General features: G+C 33.0%; 1 protein-coding gene across 1 annotated transcript in view; it reads right to left on the bottom strand.

Moving 5' to 3' along the window:
• LOC120332315 (transformation/transcription domain-associated protein-like) overlaps positions 1–15,667 on the bottom strand; it is a 53,767-nt gene that overhangs the window by 15,323 nt on the left and 22,777 nt on the right. Inside the window, exons 32-52 of the mRNA XM_078119096.1 lie at positions 14,108–14,284; positions 13,518–13,637; positions 12,950–13,064; positions 12,189–12,394; positions 11,470–11,663; positions 10,813–11,104; positions 9,929–10,114; positions 9,339–9,433; positions 8,807–8,895; positions 8,203–8,351; positions 7,594–7,749; positions 7,127–7,264; positions 6,467–6,644; positions 5,862–6,023; positions 4,899–5,071; positions 4,374–4,522; positions 3,612–3,825; positions 2,503–2,679; positions 1,683–1,798; positions 1,119–1,275; positions 350–504 (exon numbers count right to left, since the gene is read on the bottom strand). Of these exons, the coding sequence (XP_077975222.1) occupies positions 350–504; positions 1,119–1,275; positions 1,683–1,798; positions 2,503–2,679; positions 3,612–3,825; positions 4,374–4,522; positions 4,899–5,071; positions 5,862–6,023; positions 6,467–6,644; positions 7,127–7,264; positions 7,594–7,749; positions 8,203–8,351; positions 8,807–8,895; positions 9,339–9,433; positions 9,929–10,114; positions 10,813–11,104; positions 11,470–11,663; positions 12,189–12,394; positions 12,950–13,064; positions 13,518–13,637; positions 14,108–14,284 (3,398 nt within the window). The remainder of the gene's footprint in view (positions 1–349; positions 505–1,118; positions 1,276–1,682; positions 1,799–2,502; positions 2,680–3,611; positions 3,826–4,373; positions 4,523–4,898; positions 5,072–5,861; positions 6,024–6,466; positions 6,645–7,126; positions 7,265–7,593; positions 7,750–8,202; positions 8,352–8,806; positions 8,896–9,338; positions 9,434–9,928; positions 10,115–10,812; positions 11,105–11,469; positions 11,664–12,188; positions 12,395–12,949; positions 13,065–13,517; positions 13,638–14,107; positions 14,285–15,667) is intronic.

Genomic DNA, 15,667 nt, shown 5'->3' with positions numbered 1-15,667 from the left:
AGAAGCTCATCATATCAATAAGATGGAAAATATATTTGAAAAATATCCAAAGATGTGATTGCATTTACACTTTACATTTTTACATTAATGGTGTTCAAGGCAGGCATCCACGAATCATAACAAGCTTTTAACAGTGTTAGTAAAGCATCAACATTCTCGCAAAAGCTTGGATGAAATTTACGAGATTTTGTTATCAAAATACCAAGTTTTGAGTTCTTTAACATGACTTTTTACAAAATTTAGTGAATGGACTCCCAGAAATATCTGCTACTGATATCACACTACAAAAACGTTTATTACTGGTATATAGGATATATATATTGGTACATCTATAAAGAACCCAACTCACTTTCCCAAATATTTCACAACGCATGGCCTAAGTTTGAGTTGCGGTATGCAGTGAGATAAAGATTCAACAAAAGTATGTAACGACGATGGTTGACAATCTTTCTGCACAAGATGGGCTCCACTGCATATAAAAGATCCAATTTCTCCACGAAGTATCTGAAGCAACATACTGATTAGATAAGAAGCAAAGGACTGATAAGATAAGAAATAAAGTACTGAATAAATACTTTTGAAATAACTCAATATAACATAATAAACTCAATATAATTTCAAGCTCTGCGATTTTTCGAGATTTGTAGATGTTGGAAGTGCGACATTTTTTGTGATATTTCGAGTAAAACACAATAAGGGTGAAAACACAAACACTTTAATAGTTTACATTTTGTTATTAAATGGTCAGAAGGCTTAACTAGAAATATTGTTACTCTCAAGTATGGGAGTCAGAACTGCTTTTCCAAAAATCTTGATGGCAAGAATTAGATTTAATTTGTTCTCTACGTCTCAGGTGTGAGCAATGGAAATCTGAATAAGATATTGGGTGGGTTGAATTCTCAAAACAGATATGATGCAACTAGGGTAATATAAAAGCAAATGCAGAAATTAAAAAATATCTTGTAAAAGCTTTCCGATTCGTGCCCTAGTTTTAAAATAGATGCAGAGTTGAAAAATATACTGTAATGTGGGAAATTAAAACTAATAAAAAGAAGATACTTTCCTATTGAACAAGAATATAATGTTTAAAAAAAGAAAAAACAGTAAACAATGTTTACATCTTGTTGTTTGTCGCTGAGAACTTTCCAAATTCTTGGGAAAAGTTGAATCCAAACTTTGCTTGCAAGATCGGTATCATGATGGCATAATTGAGTCACTGAATTCAGGAACGAACAGATTTTTACTTCTGTCACGGATTCCAAGAATCTCCCATGTCTGGAATAGAAAATATTATAGACATACTTTATAAATGAAATATATCTCGTGATATTTAAAAAACATTGTTTTTGTCTTAACCTAAGTTTAGTTTATTACTTTACAAACAAATCTATCTACAAATACTAAGCTTTAATCAACCTAAACGTTAGCAGCACCTAGAAGTAGTACACAATAAAATTATCAAGCACCAACAAAACATGACTCAGATAAAAGCATGCCAACTATGACTCAGCTAATAATTTACTGTTGCCAGTAAACAGATATGAGATATACCAGATATACCAAACTATGCACACAAATTATATAAATTACCACAGTTTCTTATTACATCTCTTACCTATGTCTTACATCTATGATCCGAGTATGGCTAAATTGGGATATAAATGAAAAAAAATAAAATGTACTTTGTTATTAGCGTTGCCAAAAGTTGCTTGGGATCCTTCGACTTTGAATGTTGGATAGGGCTTTTTAGTCGTGTGTTTCCACTGATTGAATTAGTCTCCATCATTTGAGATTCATCCTGAATAAAATAAACAAAACAAAAATTAAATGAAAAACTACGATTACCAATGAATTTAGTATTTCTTAATAAAGATAGAGAAAGATTTTATCATTTATCTCTAAAGAGGAAACAATTATTAAGATAGAAAATTCATACACTGAATCCCGACTTCTCTGGTCCGGTTACCAGTCCATGTCAGATATGGGACATGAACTGCTTATGAAGGTGGCAAACCGTTTACAAATTTATACCCATGCGTTCAAAACCAGTGCACCCAGGGGCGCTCCAGAAGTGTGTGTACTAATTTTAATAAAGGGATGTAACTAATTTTGTTCGCCTACTTTACATCAAGATGTGAAAAGGGCTGAAATCCTATAGGCAGGGGTACAAATGTATTTCTATAACGTTTCGTATGACCAGGGTCAGACTTCTTCAGACAAGCATTTATCAATTACGATAAGAAACTCGATAGCATGCACATAAATAATGATTAGCAATTGTTGGGTTTGTTTTCAAATAGAGAGAAGTGAAATTGGAAATTGTGAGAGAACAATGGAAATTCCAATGGTAGTTAGTCTTGGGTAACCCCAACTGAGAGCTAATAAATATTGAGTTATTGTTTTGCAATACGATGGAAATGTGTTCAAGTTTTATAATTAGGAAAATAAAACATAAGCATGGCTAAAAACCATTAAAATAATTTTCACATTAATTTTGCTTACATCATCTTTATTGTCCATGTCAACTTCCATTGGTTCAGTCTTAACACGACTCATCATCTCAAATACTTGTCTTTCTTGACTATCAGCCAGATTCACAACATTTGTGATGGAAGGTAGAAGGTAAGGACTTCCACGACTAAATATCGAGGTTCCTTTATCACAAACAGCAAATAGAAGCTGAAGAGAAAAAAACAGAGGTATCAAATCAAATGTAGTTACAAGAAAATAACAACCAATTTTTTTTCATGTGACAGAGTGTTCTCTGTGAATAGTTGAGTTCTTTGGAGTTGATAATGTATGACATGAGCTGAGTCGGAATGATATGGGAAGAACAAGCACTCCTCTTCGATTTAAACTGATACTTTATTACAAGCGGATATATTCACACTGAACAAAGTATACTACCAGGGTATTATTGTTATTTGTATTCTTATTGTATTTCTGGCAACTAGTGTTTTGCCAGATGCCTGAGATTGATCAATGATGTCAGCAGTTACAGATGACTGATCATGACCAACCAAATGTGAAGTTGGAATGATTATGTGCAATATTTTGTTCGATGTCCAGTTCTTTTGGTGTGTTATTGGAGTAACTTTAGTTATGGGCATTCAATAATTATTCATTCATACCAATTTAATAATAATTTTTCAGATTAACAGCACACATAATGTCTTTAGTTTAATGATATACTTACTGGAAATTTCTATAGAATATATGAAAATCATTTTATCGAGATTATTGTTGCCGGCATTTACTAATTATACCTTAATACTAAATAAATAATTAATTTTTAAGGTTTGGAACATGGAATGTTGGGCACTCCAGAAATGTATGTATGGAGTTTCCTCCATATGTACCGATATGGAGGAAACTCATTTTGTTCGCCTATTTTACATGTTGTGTAACGGGACTGAAACCTATTGCCAGGGGGTATATTCACTTGGCTAACACAGACAGTCTCAGAACTCATAATAGAACTAAAAAGGAAAAACCGGAATAAAATGATGGCCTAACCCTAACCTGGTACATACACTAAGGGAGTACCAAATGTTGTTTTAAGTTTGATGATACGGTTGATGTAGATAAAATATATCAAATTGAATTATCACCTCAATGCATTGTTTTATCCAAAAATGACTTCCCATTGCTTCCCAATTTTGAGAGCAAATAATGTACAACAAACGATCATAAAGTTTCTGTTTGATGCTGCGATCAAAAACTTCTACAAATTTTTGTCGAATAGCTGGTTGTTTGCATCGTAGTCCAGCAAGAAACGCAGGTTCTAGTTTGCTCGTCAGATCACTTCGAATAAGACTTTCATCTCTGGCCGAACAAATAATATTATTAGCAATCAGTATTGAAGTAGTATGAATACTTTATCATTTTATTAAAGACCAAAACATGATTACGAAGACGGCATTACACATATGTTGCAGACATATGCACATATGTCACATGCACATATATGCAATTCAAAATTATACATATGCGATTGAATAAACATTGATTTTTGATCAATTTCAAACGGTATCTCCCATGAAATTTGGCTTTTCTACAACCAAATTATGCTAAAATTTAGATATACATGAATCAGAGAGAATATCTTGAATGTACAACGAAGGTATTTATTAAAAATGTCAAGTTCAGGTTGTGTTTAACTAACTCCTATATAGCTCAGGTAATTGGATAAAATCTAGCATCAAAATCAACTAGGTAAGAACTCAAATAGCAGTTAATAAAAACAAATGGTTACAACACAAAAACTAAGTATAAGTAATAATATATATAGCATTTATTGACCTATTTACATTATCCAAAAATAAATCTAGTCACGGAAAAATATGGACAATAAGATTTTGCCAAATTCGAACCTGTAAACATAGTTGACAAGTTCCAAAAAGCTGGCTTGTAATTCAAGATCGTCTGGAAATCTTTTTTCAATGAATGTCATCATTTTTAATAACAAATGGGATTTCTCTCTCATTGTAGGAACCTGGCTCGCTTCAGGAGTCGATTTGATCTGAAAGGAATAAAGAGAAGAAATTTCTGATTGGCTTATTATGGAACATCTCTGCAAACTTTCCTTCATATAAAGCTAAAAACAATGATATAGTGAACATCAAAGCATAGTAATTGATGCAGTAAATATTCGACTGTGACGGAGTTACAGGTTAAAATCTTGAGTGTAAATCATGTGACCACTCTCACCCAGGGTGTAATAAATTAGGTTGGCAATGCCAAACCAGAAAAAATCCGATCCTTCCAAACTTTTGAAGCATCTAACCTCAAAATTGCTGCTTGTGTGATGCCATGTTCAGAGTGTAGAATGTTAAAACAAGAAAACACTATTATCCAGTTACATGAAAGTCCACATGAAAAATATTACAAGAACCCACCTTCAGCCATTCATCCATAGTTTTTGTAATCGCTTTCAAAATTTTCCCATCAACAGATTTTTCAATAAGTTGAGCCAGAATATTTTGGATAAAAGTTTTTCTGACGTCACTTGACATAACTGAAACTCTGTTTTTCACAAGTTCAAGGCATATTATGATTAGTTCACCAGAGGCTGGAAAGAAAACAAAAAGATATTGAAAAAGCTTATTTTTAATTTGTTAGCATCAATTTGGGATTAGTAGGGTAATTCAAAAATGAGAGTGAGGTATCTCATTTCTATCTAAGACTCTGAAGAAATAAATTTCAAATAATGCCGTATATTTGTTCTCTCACATGTTTGATATGTATTGCCCTATTGGTATATATATATATATATAGGAACTGACCCATGGCTGGATGTTTTAGCTCATTCAGCTAACCATTCAAGAAAGGCATCATTGTACTGATAAATAATAATTCTGTACAATCTTGTATGTATGTTTATTCGTCTCGTAAAAGCAATATAAAAAAATTAATATTTATAAATACTGGAGATGGGATGTATGCACAAGACCAATCTATCAATGTAACCACATTGTGAGTGCATGCCGACTTCAGAATGAGGTCTAAATCCAGTAAATAATTATCCCAAAAGAGATTGTAAGACTACATATTCCAGTCACAATAGTCAATGAAAACTTTGTGAAGAGAATTTAATGATTGTGCAACCGCATGAAGAATACCCAATTTAACGCTGTGTCAGTCAAAGGTGCGTGGTGGATCTTAGGGGCTGGTAGTCAAAAGTTTATTCAATACATTTCCTAGCAGTTTTTTTTTGTGAGATTATAGTTCATCCCTATTAATAAAGTTGGAGGAATTTTGCATGCAATTTGTAAAAATCTGGCATTATCACTGGGAAATAATGACAGTGTGGGGTACAGCAGTCCATGTGGTAGTGTGTTGGTGAGAAAAACATAGAATACCTGGATTAGGTTCGGGAGTAGTTTGTCCTGGTGCCTGTGCAGGATTCAGATGATCTTTAACAAGTTTGAGAAACGTTTTCATGAAAACACTCATCAATCTATCAATGTAACTCACATTGTGAGTGCATGCTGACTTCAGAATGAGAAGAGTTGGGAAGAGACCTAAAAACGAAGTAAGTTTTAGTTTTAGCAGTAAAATGAATAGCTATTAAACAGATAAGCTGGTTTAATACCAAATTATTTCCGCATCTCCACCTCGTGAATACAAAAATGATACAAGTTAAGAGACACATTTAAAGAACAGAAATAACAAGTTACATTGCATGAAATCCAATGTCAATAAATGTATAAGATACTTTAGACTTTACTTTTTTATATGACGTTTAGTCGTGCCTTTGCTCTGATAAAGGTCCTGTACAAGCAGCTACTGATATATGTATGTAACTACTATTTACTTGGAAGGACCAGAATCATTCTGGCATTGTCTTCCCAATTTATTTCACCCTGGGTGAGGATGGTCACATGAAACAGAGCATGGGATTTGAACCAAAGATGTGTTAATTGCAATGCCAATAAAATTAATCGAAAACAAAATAAATACGTACTTGATGCTGTAGCATTTGTTGTCTTTTCATAAGTAGCGAGTCCTTCTTGTATATTTTTTCCTACGGCCGTGTATAAGACTTCTAGTTGTTCATGCATTGATGAGACACTTAATATGCTACGTTCAGTTGGAAAAATTGACATCAATCGAGATAACAACATTTGCACAGAACGAATAATCTGTCAAATATAAGAAAATATTATGTAAATTCAATTGCTGATATTTGATGCTGACAACTATTGAATAAGTGCAATATCCAAATTAATAAATCTTATGACAACTAGTGTTAAAGAATTGTTGCAGTCCTTGCTACAGTAGAGTGTTTATGGCTTTTGTCACCAACAAGAACATCTACAACATCCTTTATAAAAAAATGCAAATTTGCCTGAGAGTAAGCCCTACTAATAAAGTGTAAACTTTGAAATTCTTATTTTAAATCAATTCGTAAAGTCACAAATTTCATTTAAACTCCAAATAGAATTATGAAAAATCATGCAATTAATAAATTTTCCTCTCTCTTTCTTTATTCTCAAAATATATATCCGGTACTTTCAAGCATGTATTCATCACAAGTTACGAGTACACCAAGCAAATGGTTTATCTGTTTGGAGATACACCAACTACCGACTGTCACATTCACAGTGACCTATTTTGTACTTACCTTGGTAGATGAACAGTTCATACAAGCAGCAATTCCATTTTGTATCGGTTTGAAAGTTGTCAAGATTGATTCCTTTGGTAAATGTTGGAGTAATAATGTCAGAAGATCAAGTGCCGTACAAATGTTGCTCATATTGTTCTGAAAAAAGTTTAGAACATAATCGATATTGGATCAAATAAACATTGGGACATAATGCCCCAACTCTAACTTAATCTCAATCTTGGCCTATGAGCCATCCTATATTTCATCCACCTCGAATAAGTAGTACAATAACACCTTATACATGTGTATAGCATTCAAGGTTTTTCAACATGATGTAAACTTAATTTTTATTAGCTGATATCATTTCCTTCATACCTTCAAAGGTTAGATAATTAAAAATTGAAATAAACAAAAAATATTTTTGTATAAGTATTCAGTATTTTCCATTCGAAATATTGAATTTTATTTGCATAAAGTGGACACACCTGTTGATAAGCTTCAACAGAAAGCAACAATTTTTCAAGCCATCCTAAATGTAGATCAGAGTTTAACCAGACTTCTGGTTTTAGAGCTTTCTTCAATAATGCGATACATCGTCTTCCAAGTATTTCTCCAGTTGAACCTCCAGATGAATCATTACCCTGAACCAGTATTATTAGAATTAGGTTTATAAGAAGAAAATAGACAGTAGAGATATAGTGGAATTTTCAATATAGATTTGATTTCTTTATTTAAATGATATAGTCAAAAGCTGTAAGCTTATATTTTGAACTATTTACTATCCATTACTTATTTCGTCTTGCCATATCTAGTTATAGAGTTTGAAAATTATGGAGTAGTTTCATCTCATATCGCAGGTTGAGTTCGCATCTTAAACTCCAAGCCCATGTCCATCAGCTCACCCAAAATGTAACAAATTGTATAGATAAAGTTGAACATAAAAGTTTCCAGTCCTTCAAAAGTACATATCGTTAAATGTCAGCGTTTTAATACAGTTTTTTCTGCTTTACCGTAGACATAGAATTCACACAGTGACTAAGTAAATAGTGCTTAGTTTTCAAATTTGGGGTTGAAAAGTAAACTTCAACACATACCTGACAGGTCATTCTCAAAAGAAAATTAACAACAGAATCGGAATGTTTCTTATCAATTGGAGACACTTGATGACTTGATGAGGTTTGCAATTCACCAGATAATGTTTTCATCAAAGAAATGTTAGACATTGGATAGGTCAGATGTTTCACTGCAGAAAATAAGGAGTACACATTTGTATATAATGATAATCTTTGACATGAATATGAAATAACATCCTAATCTGAGATGTCAGATGGCATGATGGTAAGCTCTATCATTTCTACAATGTACATTGGTAATAATTGTTTATTTGTATTTGTTCATAGGTTTTATAGCTTTCATAACAACAATATTTCTAGTTTAACTTCGAATAATCCACTGATTCTTCAAGATGTTAGTGAAATATTTTTATATGAAATTTTTTTTAATCTATTTAACAGTTACTGGTATACCCACAAATGGTATAATAAATCGAGTAGGCAATGCTAACCAGAAAGACTCATTTTCTCCATTGAATAATACCTTCTTGCATATCGTTAGATATCAGTGGCTGATTGTACAGGGCATTGTTCAGAGCAAATAATGTGAATAGGCTTTGTATAAAAAATGTATAAAGCATCCTACCTGCATCATCTCCAGAATCTAATATTCCTGATTCTTGCAATCTTCTCAATTCCCATTTCAATAAAACTTCAGCCACGTCAACAGCAAGTCTGTTAATTTACAAAAATAGTATTTAATTAGCGTACGAATGGGTGGTGATATTTTATTTTAAATTTTCCTTGTTTGCAGATTTGAATTCTGTGTAGTATAATTATGTGCGAGGGGATTTCTAGAATTCCTGTTAAAGTGTGGTTCACACAAACACTGGTTGGTTATGGCTTCTTCCTCAAGCTGGCTGCCTTATCACTTTTCCTTTCCCTATGATTAATATGAAAATCATTTATCGGCAAACATTAAGTTTTCATTGTGGAATCTAGTCTTCAATTCTGGTTTTAATTAAATAATATTAGGATTACATACTACTATATAATAGGAAGAGCGAGCATTGAACATGATAACATTTTCGATGTATCATATAATATAACCATGTTTTCTGCGAGATAACAGTAATGAATAAAGGATAAAGAGGATTTTTGAAGTAAAAAGTAAATACCTTCGATGTTCTGCATTAATGTTAGGAGCAAGACCAAGTCGTTGCATTGATGCGACCATTTGTTGTATAAGGCCATTGTTGACAGGATAATAAACCTGGGAATAAACGACAGTTTAAAATGAAATTCAAGGATAGGAAAGTTGATCATTGAAGAAAAATTGTTTTCCACAAGATTCGAATTATGTAAATTAAAACTCCAGTATTTGCTGAATACAGTCAAGTGAACTAAATTCAAGAAACAGACTTGGTTTTAGTTGGCTTCATTTTTCGATTTGAACTTGAACGAACCTAACCAGGACTGCACATTAACCATTGGGATATTGTGGTGACAATCAACGTCATTCAATCAATGGTTGTAAACATGTTCACTTGGTATCGGAATTGTCAATCAAAAATATTAATACCAGTAAGTATTTAGTTAATTAAATTTCAGAAATTTTTAAATGAATTTAATTTTAATTTTGACAAAATAGAAAAATAGTATTGAAACAAAAAATGTCTAACGACAACACCTTAAATTTCTCTATCTGTTTCAAATTATAATGATAGAAGTTATATCATTGGATAATTATTAGAAATTGAAAACTAACCATACAATGTCTAACAATAAGTTGCAAGACATGCATCAGCTGAGCAATAGTATGTCCTTCTTCAACAATAATTTTTCTTGTCCAGTGTGTTAACATTTGATTTCCATCCTCCATTCTAGTAGGCATAGCTGGCGTGAGAATATCGAGTGCCTGACGAACAACAGCACGAGCTTCTACAGCATGAGCCTGGGTAAAATATTGCGAGATGAAAAAGCGAGTTGAGAATGAGAGGCGGATATAATAGTTGAATTTAGGGTGCGCATAAATTATAGGAAAGCAGGTTCCTAAGTACTTCTCCTTTCTTTCTACTCTATGTGTCAGTGAATACTTATGCACTGACCGCATCACTATCGTAGCAACAATCAAGACAACTTTTATTGAGCTGTTGAAATTCCTTGAATCACTCTCAGTCAGACAAAACCTTACAGAATCAAATTTGTGAAGTGTGATGCAATACGTTTAAATAGCTCAATATTAAATTTATGGATTGCAATCCTCCAATTCATTTTAATTTCTGAGCGTAAAAACAGAACCGCTCATTAATAAATTTACATAATTTGAACCAAGGTTTACAATAACCAATTTACACTAAAAAAGTAAGATATGGGGGGGGGGGGGGGCATCAATTCACACATATTACAACATGACATATAACATAACAGTTGATAAAAATCTCAAAGAAAAAAGAAATTCCAGAATCATTTACAATAGGCGAGATAGGCTTGTCCCAATAAGAATCACTAGTGCTCTAGTATTACACTAATTTTTTTCCTATTATTTATGAGTTTCATGTAACTTTTCAAAAGTCAGTCTCTCTATGAACACATTTTTCACTGTTTTAAATTTTGTCCTACATGTTGCGTACTTCTTAAATCATCAGTTACCTTGAGAAGGGAATAGAAAGTCTGCAGCACAATTCGCTTGTGAATTGCAAACTTGGCAATGATGTGAGACAACAGTAGATGACCATGGTATTTCGTTGCTGGATCGATACAATTCTTTGGAAGTAAGCAAGGCCATGCAAATGTCATTATACGACGAAGTTTGTTGCCATGGCGTTTGTTACCGGGGTCATGGATATGGGTCGATGCATTTTCAACAAGTAAAGCTAAAAATCGTAGCAACTGGATCCTCACTGCATCAGGTACTCCATACGGCTGATCAGGATCAATTACTCTGAAAAATACACAAAAAAAATTGTGAACAAAATAAAATAATTTCGATATAAATTAAAAGGAAATTAGAATTTGACATAACATATTCAATCCACAGAGGGGAAAGACGATAAGACAGCTTACTCACATGGCAAACCACATCCTCTCGTCTGGTTACCAGTCCATGTCGGGTATGGGATTAGTTAGTTAGCTAGTATTTGTTTTTCGAAAGCATGGACCCAATGGTGGAGGGAGCTGACCAGCGGTTACGTGAACCACCCTTGAACCCGGCAGTTAAAGAGTCACTGTTAAAGAGTCATTAGAATCAGCTACCGAAAGTCATAAGTGGCAAATGTTTATGCAAGTATACTCATCCATTTTACTTACTGGTTGATGAAGACGCTGATACAATCGTTATGATTATCAGACTCAGGGTTGGGAGGCCCACCAATTATTTGTTCTCCTTCTCCGTTCTCAAATGTTTTTTTGAACATTGGAATCAGAATATATTGCAGAGCATAAGCTTTGAGTTCAGCAGGAAAAGCATCATCATGGAATAACTCAACATATTTGAAGAAAACCTGAGATAGGGTAAGATAGGATTTACATATTTATCCTGGGACTCCAGAAAGATTGGGTATTATTTCATTTACTGTACTTTCACATCACCAAATTGTTTGTTTTTCGATTCATTTTTCAAATATAACTTATTAACATAAAAATTGCTAAAATCAAATATTTAACTACTTCAAATATATTATAAAATCATATTTTAACTGAGAAATATTGAAGATATTGTGAATTGAATTATAATAAACAGAGACAAATTTGCAGAAATTATTGGATATTGTTAGAAACTTGAATTTGGCAATGCAAAATAGTTTATAGGAACATGTTATTTTCTACTTTTGACAGAATCATAAGTTAAAAAAAATCTTATTTTACATCTGACAATCAGTCATCAAATAATGACATTTTTTCAAATAAAGTTATTCTGAACTATTTCAAAAATCATATGTTTATTGTATCAAATATCACCAGTTTTAAAGGTATTCTAATTTTCAATTCGTTTTGGGCAACCGTGCATCAGAGCAATAAATATCTACCTTTCTTTTTTGGAGTATCGAATACGTTGTAGGTATTTTCTCTTCAAACCATGTTTTGAGAAAAGTGAAATCCGCAAGAGATCGTCCAGAAAATCCCCGAAGTAATTGGAAATGAAGCTCCACATTATCTGGATTGTTGCTTACGTACAAATTCAATATTTTTGCCAAAATTCGAGGTTCGTTGAAATGAATGGTTAGAGATTGATCTGAAAGAAATCGTGAGAAATCAAAATAAACAGTTTTAAATGAACGTTTTGCACTAGTTTCAATAATTTTGTTTCGAATCAAAAGTTAGATATGGTACCTCATGAAATTGGTGTACTTTTTACAACCCCTAAACGTCATAGCGTGGACCACTGCGGGGCCACAACCCCCAGTTTTAAAAGCCGTGGTCTATATCATCTTAATTCTGATGAACTAGTAATTATAGTATAATAGTGAAACTAAACTTTGGGGATTCCATATTAACTACAAAATTTGGTGTTCAGTCTTCACCATATACAGCCTGGAATGGCAAATAAGAAGGAAAGATTCGGCACATGATAAAACGATACTAACATCTTTTGTCCCCTGGATAATAAATAAAAAATGTGCCAACAAGATAAGCCATAAATATAAATTAACTTGAACCAAAAAAATAATTTTTATCACAGAAACTTGTTAAAACAGGTTAACGTTTTTAAAAGCTAACCTCAAAACACTATAACTTACTACATTTTCCTACTTTTCTGTATCTATGACAAAATAATCATCAAATTTACCATGTTTGTGTCGTTGTTGAAACTCACGACTTGACCAAATAAGTTGCAGTTTCTTGACAATGTTAACATGCTGAACCAAATAATTTGAATTGTTCTTTGCAAGAATCCAGATAACCTAAAATATTAAAACTTGTTAGCTATGAGAAAACTGTACTCCAAAAATTTACAAATGAAAACACACCAGATTAAAACTAGTATTTGTGAGTGATATTACAATATTTAAATCGCAAATACCTAACTAGATTTTTTAAACAAGTTTATGCATCTGAAAACAAAATACCTGGTTAACTAATCCCATACGGGCCATACCCAACATGGACTGCTAACCGAAAGAGAGGCTGTGGTTCGCCATATGATTAAGCCATCTTGTTGTTGTTTTTCTCTCACAGGAGAAATATGTAAATCCTATCCTCAATGCACATAAAATACAATGCTCTTCTTCACCCTAGTTTCTTTAAAGTTATTGTTGTTGTATAAAAGATTTTTAAAATAACTCAATCATTAATAATATTTAAAATAGCATTATTATAAAATGTCACACCAGCGAGAGAGCAAAAATAATTCTAACCTGTAATCCATGATAATACAGTTGTCTACTGAAACATACATCAAGCAATTGAGAACTTTTTTGTTCCATAGTGTGTCGCAAAAGTCGACCATTCTCATCTTGTTTTTTCAGGAAAAATGTCTGTAAGAATTAGTATTATGACTGAGATAGTATAGTATAAATAGTATTATGACTATTTTCTTTAAGTTGAACACATAGTCATCAGTGTGAAATACAACAGATTAATGCTGTAAGCTTTTGATAAGTTTAGCATTTGATAACTAAAAATAGGCCATGTTTACGCCGACGCAATCGTAAACTCATAATTAAGTCTTGATCAATTTTAAAACGGCATTAATTTAACACAAGATAAAACTATTATTATAAATAACTTAAACTCAAGATTCTAATTTTAAATTTTGCTGGAAGTAAAACATGTTCCAAGTTGTGGATGACTGACTCGAATTGATATGCAATTCAGGGATTGGGCCTTGCATCCAACCCTGTAGAGAAATATTCAATGATTCATTATACAGAATCTTATGCATCCTATTCAAAACCTATTCAAAATATTAAAAAATACTGAATAATCTAAACACAGAATTAATTACCATGAGTCGATTCCAATGTGCGTTGGTAACATGAACTTCTTGCAAGAAAATTAGCAAGGCTTCATCAGGATGTTGAACAACAAATTGGAACAACGGTTCACGTAAAGGACTTCCAATTTCTGTCATCAAACCTGCCTCAGTTTTGACTACGCTGGTGATCAAAGGCTCCAGAAGAGACTAAAATTAATAAAAAGAATGACAATGAAACATTCGAAAATATAAAAATGAGGTCTGAAAGAGTGCGAAAGCAGGTATGTTAGTACTAGACATTCCTACTCGCCTCAAACTTTTACCACCCATGTTCTGGGTTTGAATAGATTAACATTTAATGGATCCACACAGTTGGGACAATTGGGGAAGGTGTAGAGGTACTGTAGTAATATTACTGGACAATGGCTCCAAAATGTCATGTCCCACTTGTCCTGCTTTTTCAAATTTTCTCACCTTTCTCACTTGTCTTATAATTGCTCCACTTTTACCAATTTTTCTGGGTTAGGATAGATATGAAATTCGGTAGATCTATACCAGGGGTGGCCAACCTTTCACATACCATGCGCCACGTTTTAAACATAATGTTTCAGATGCGCCGTAAATCTCTTGTATTCCCACGCCTAATGTCCGCTTCTTGTTAAAATTATATAAATTTATAATACACACACATATATACACACGTATATGTAGTTTTTACAATTTACAACTTCACATGAATAAAAATTAAGCAAGGAAGTATAATAAATAAAACTGATCAATTTTATTTTTTAAGTACCGCCTTTATGAGACTTTTGCTGCTGTTTTACTTTCGCCAGTTTTTTTATTCTTGGAGTTACGTTTGTTACTAAGAGGAGCAGTGCATTTACTCCAGGCTTTTTCGAGATTAGTACTTGCGTCACAGCAAGCGATTTTACGCTTCGCTTTCGTTGACAACGGTCATTTGAAGTTTGGATGAAAAAGGTGGTATTTAGGGGTCATTTTCAGCATGTTTTGGATTGATTTATAATAAATTTTTTAGGCTTGGGCAATTCAACTGGTTGTTCAATTGTTATTGGGAGATATTTGGGAAGTCTGGGCAATAGAAAATCCATGTTTCAAGCTGATAAATGACGATTTTCTATTTTTCCAGAAGTTCTGAACTTTTTACTTCAGTAGGGAAAAAATAGTAAATTTTACTAATTTTTGCTAAAAGCCTAGAATGAATGTCATAAAGTCCGTCCAAAAGCTAACGTCGATAATCGCCTGTTGTTTCTAATTCCAACAAGCCATAAGTGGGCGACGATGAGTAATGAGAATAGATTTTAGGTACGATCAAAAGTCACCATGTAAATCGCAAAAAAACGACTTGGTGTGGAGAAGCCAAGTGCAATTAACAATTTTGGCATGAAAAGGGTTAAAGATGCAATGCGCCACCTCTAATCATGCAATGTGCCACGTTTGGCGCATGCGCCATAGGTTGGCCACCCCTGATCTATACAATTGGGAAATGCGGTGCAATTGGGACAAGTGGAAAAAAGGTGGTACACAAAAAATAGAACCCAGGTCATTTGGGACAAATTCTAGAGAGAA

The sequence above is a fragment of the Styela clava genome, chromosome 13 (genome assembly GCF_964204865.1).
Source record: "Styela clava chromosome 13, kaStyClav1.hap1.2, whole genome shotgun sequence".
NCBI classification, from domain to species: Eukaryota; Metazoa; Chordata; class Ascidiacea; order Stolidobranchia; family Styelidae; genus Styela; species Styela clava.
Note: the sequence above shows the minus strand (reverse complement) of the source record. Positions and strands in the feature narration are given on the sequence as shown.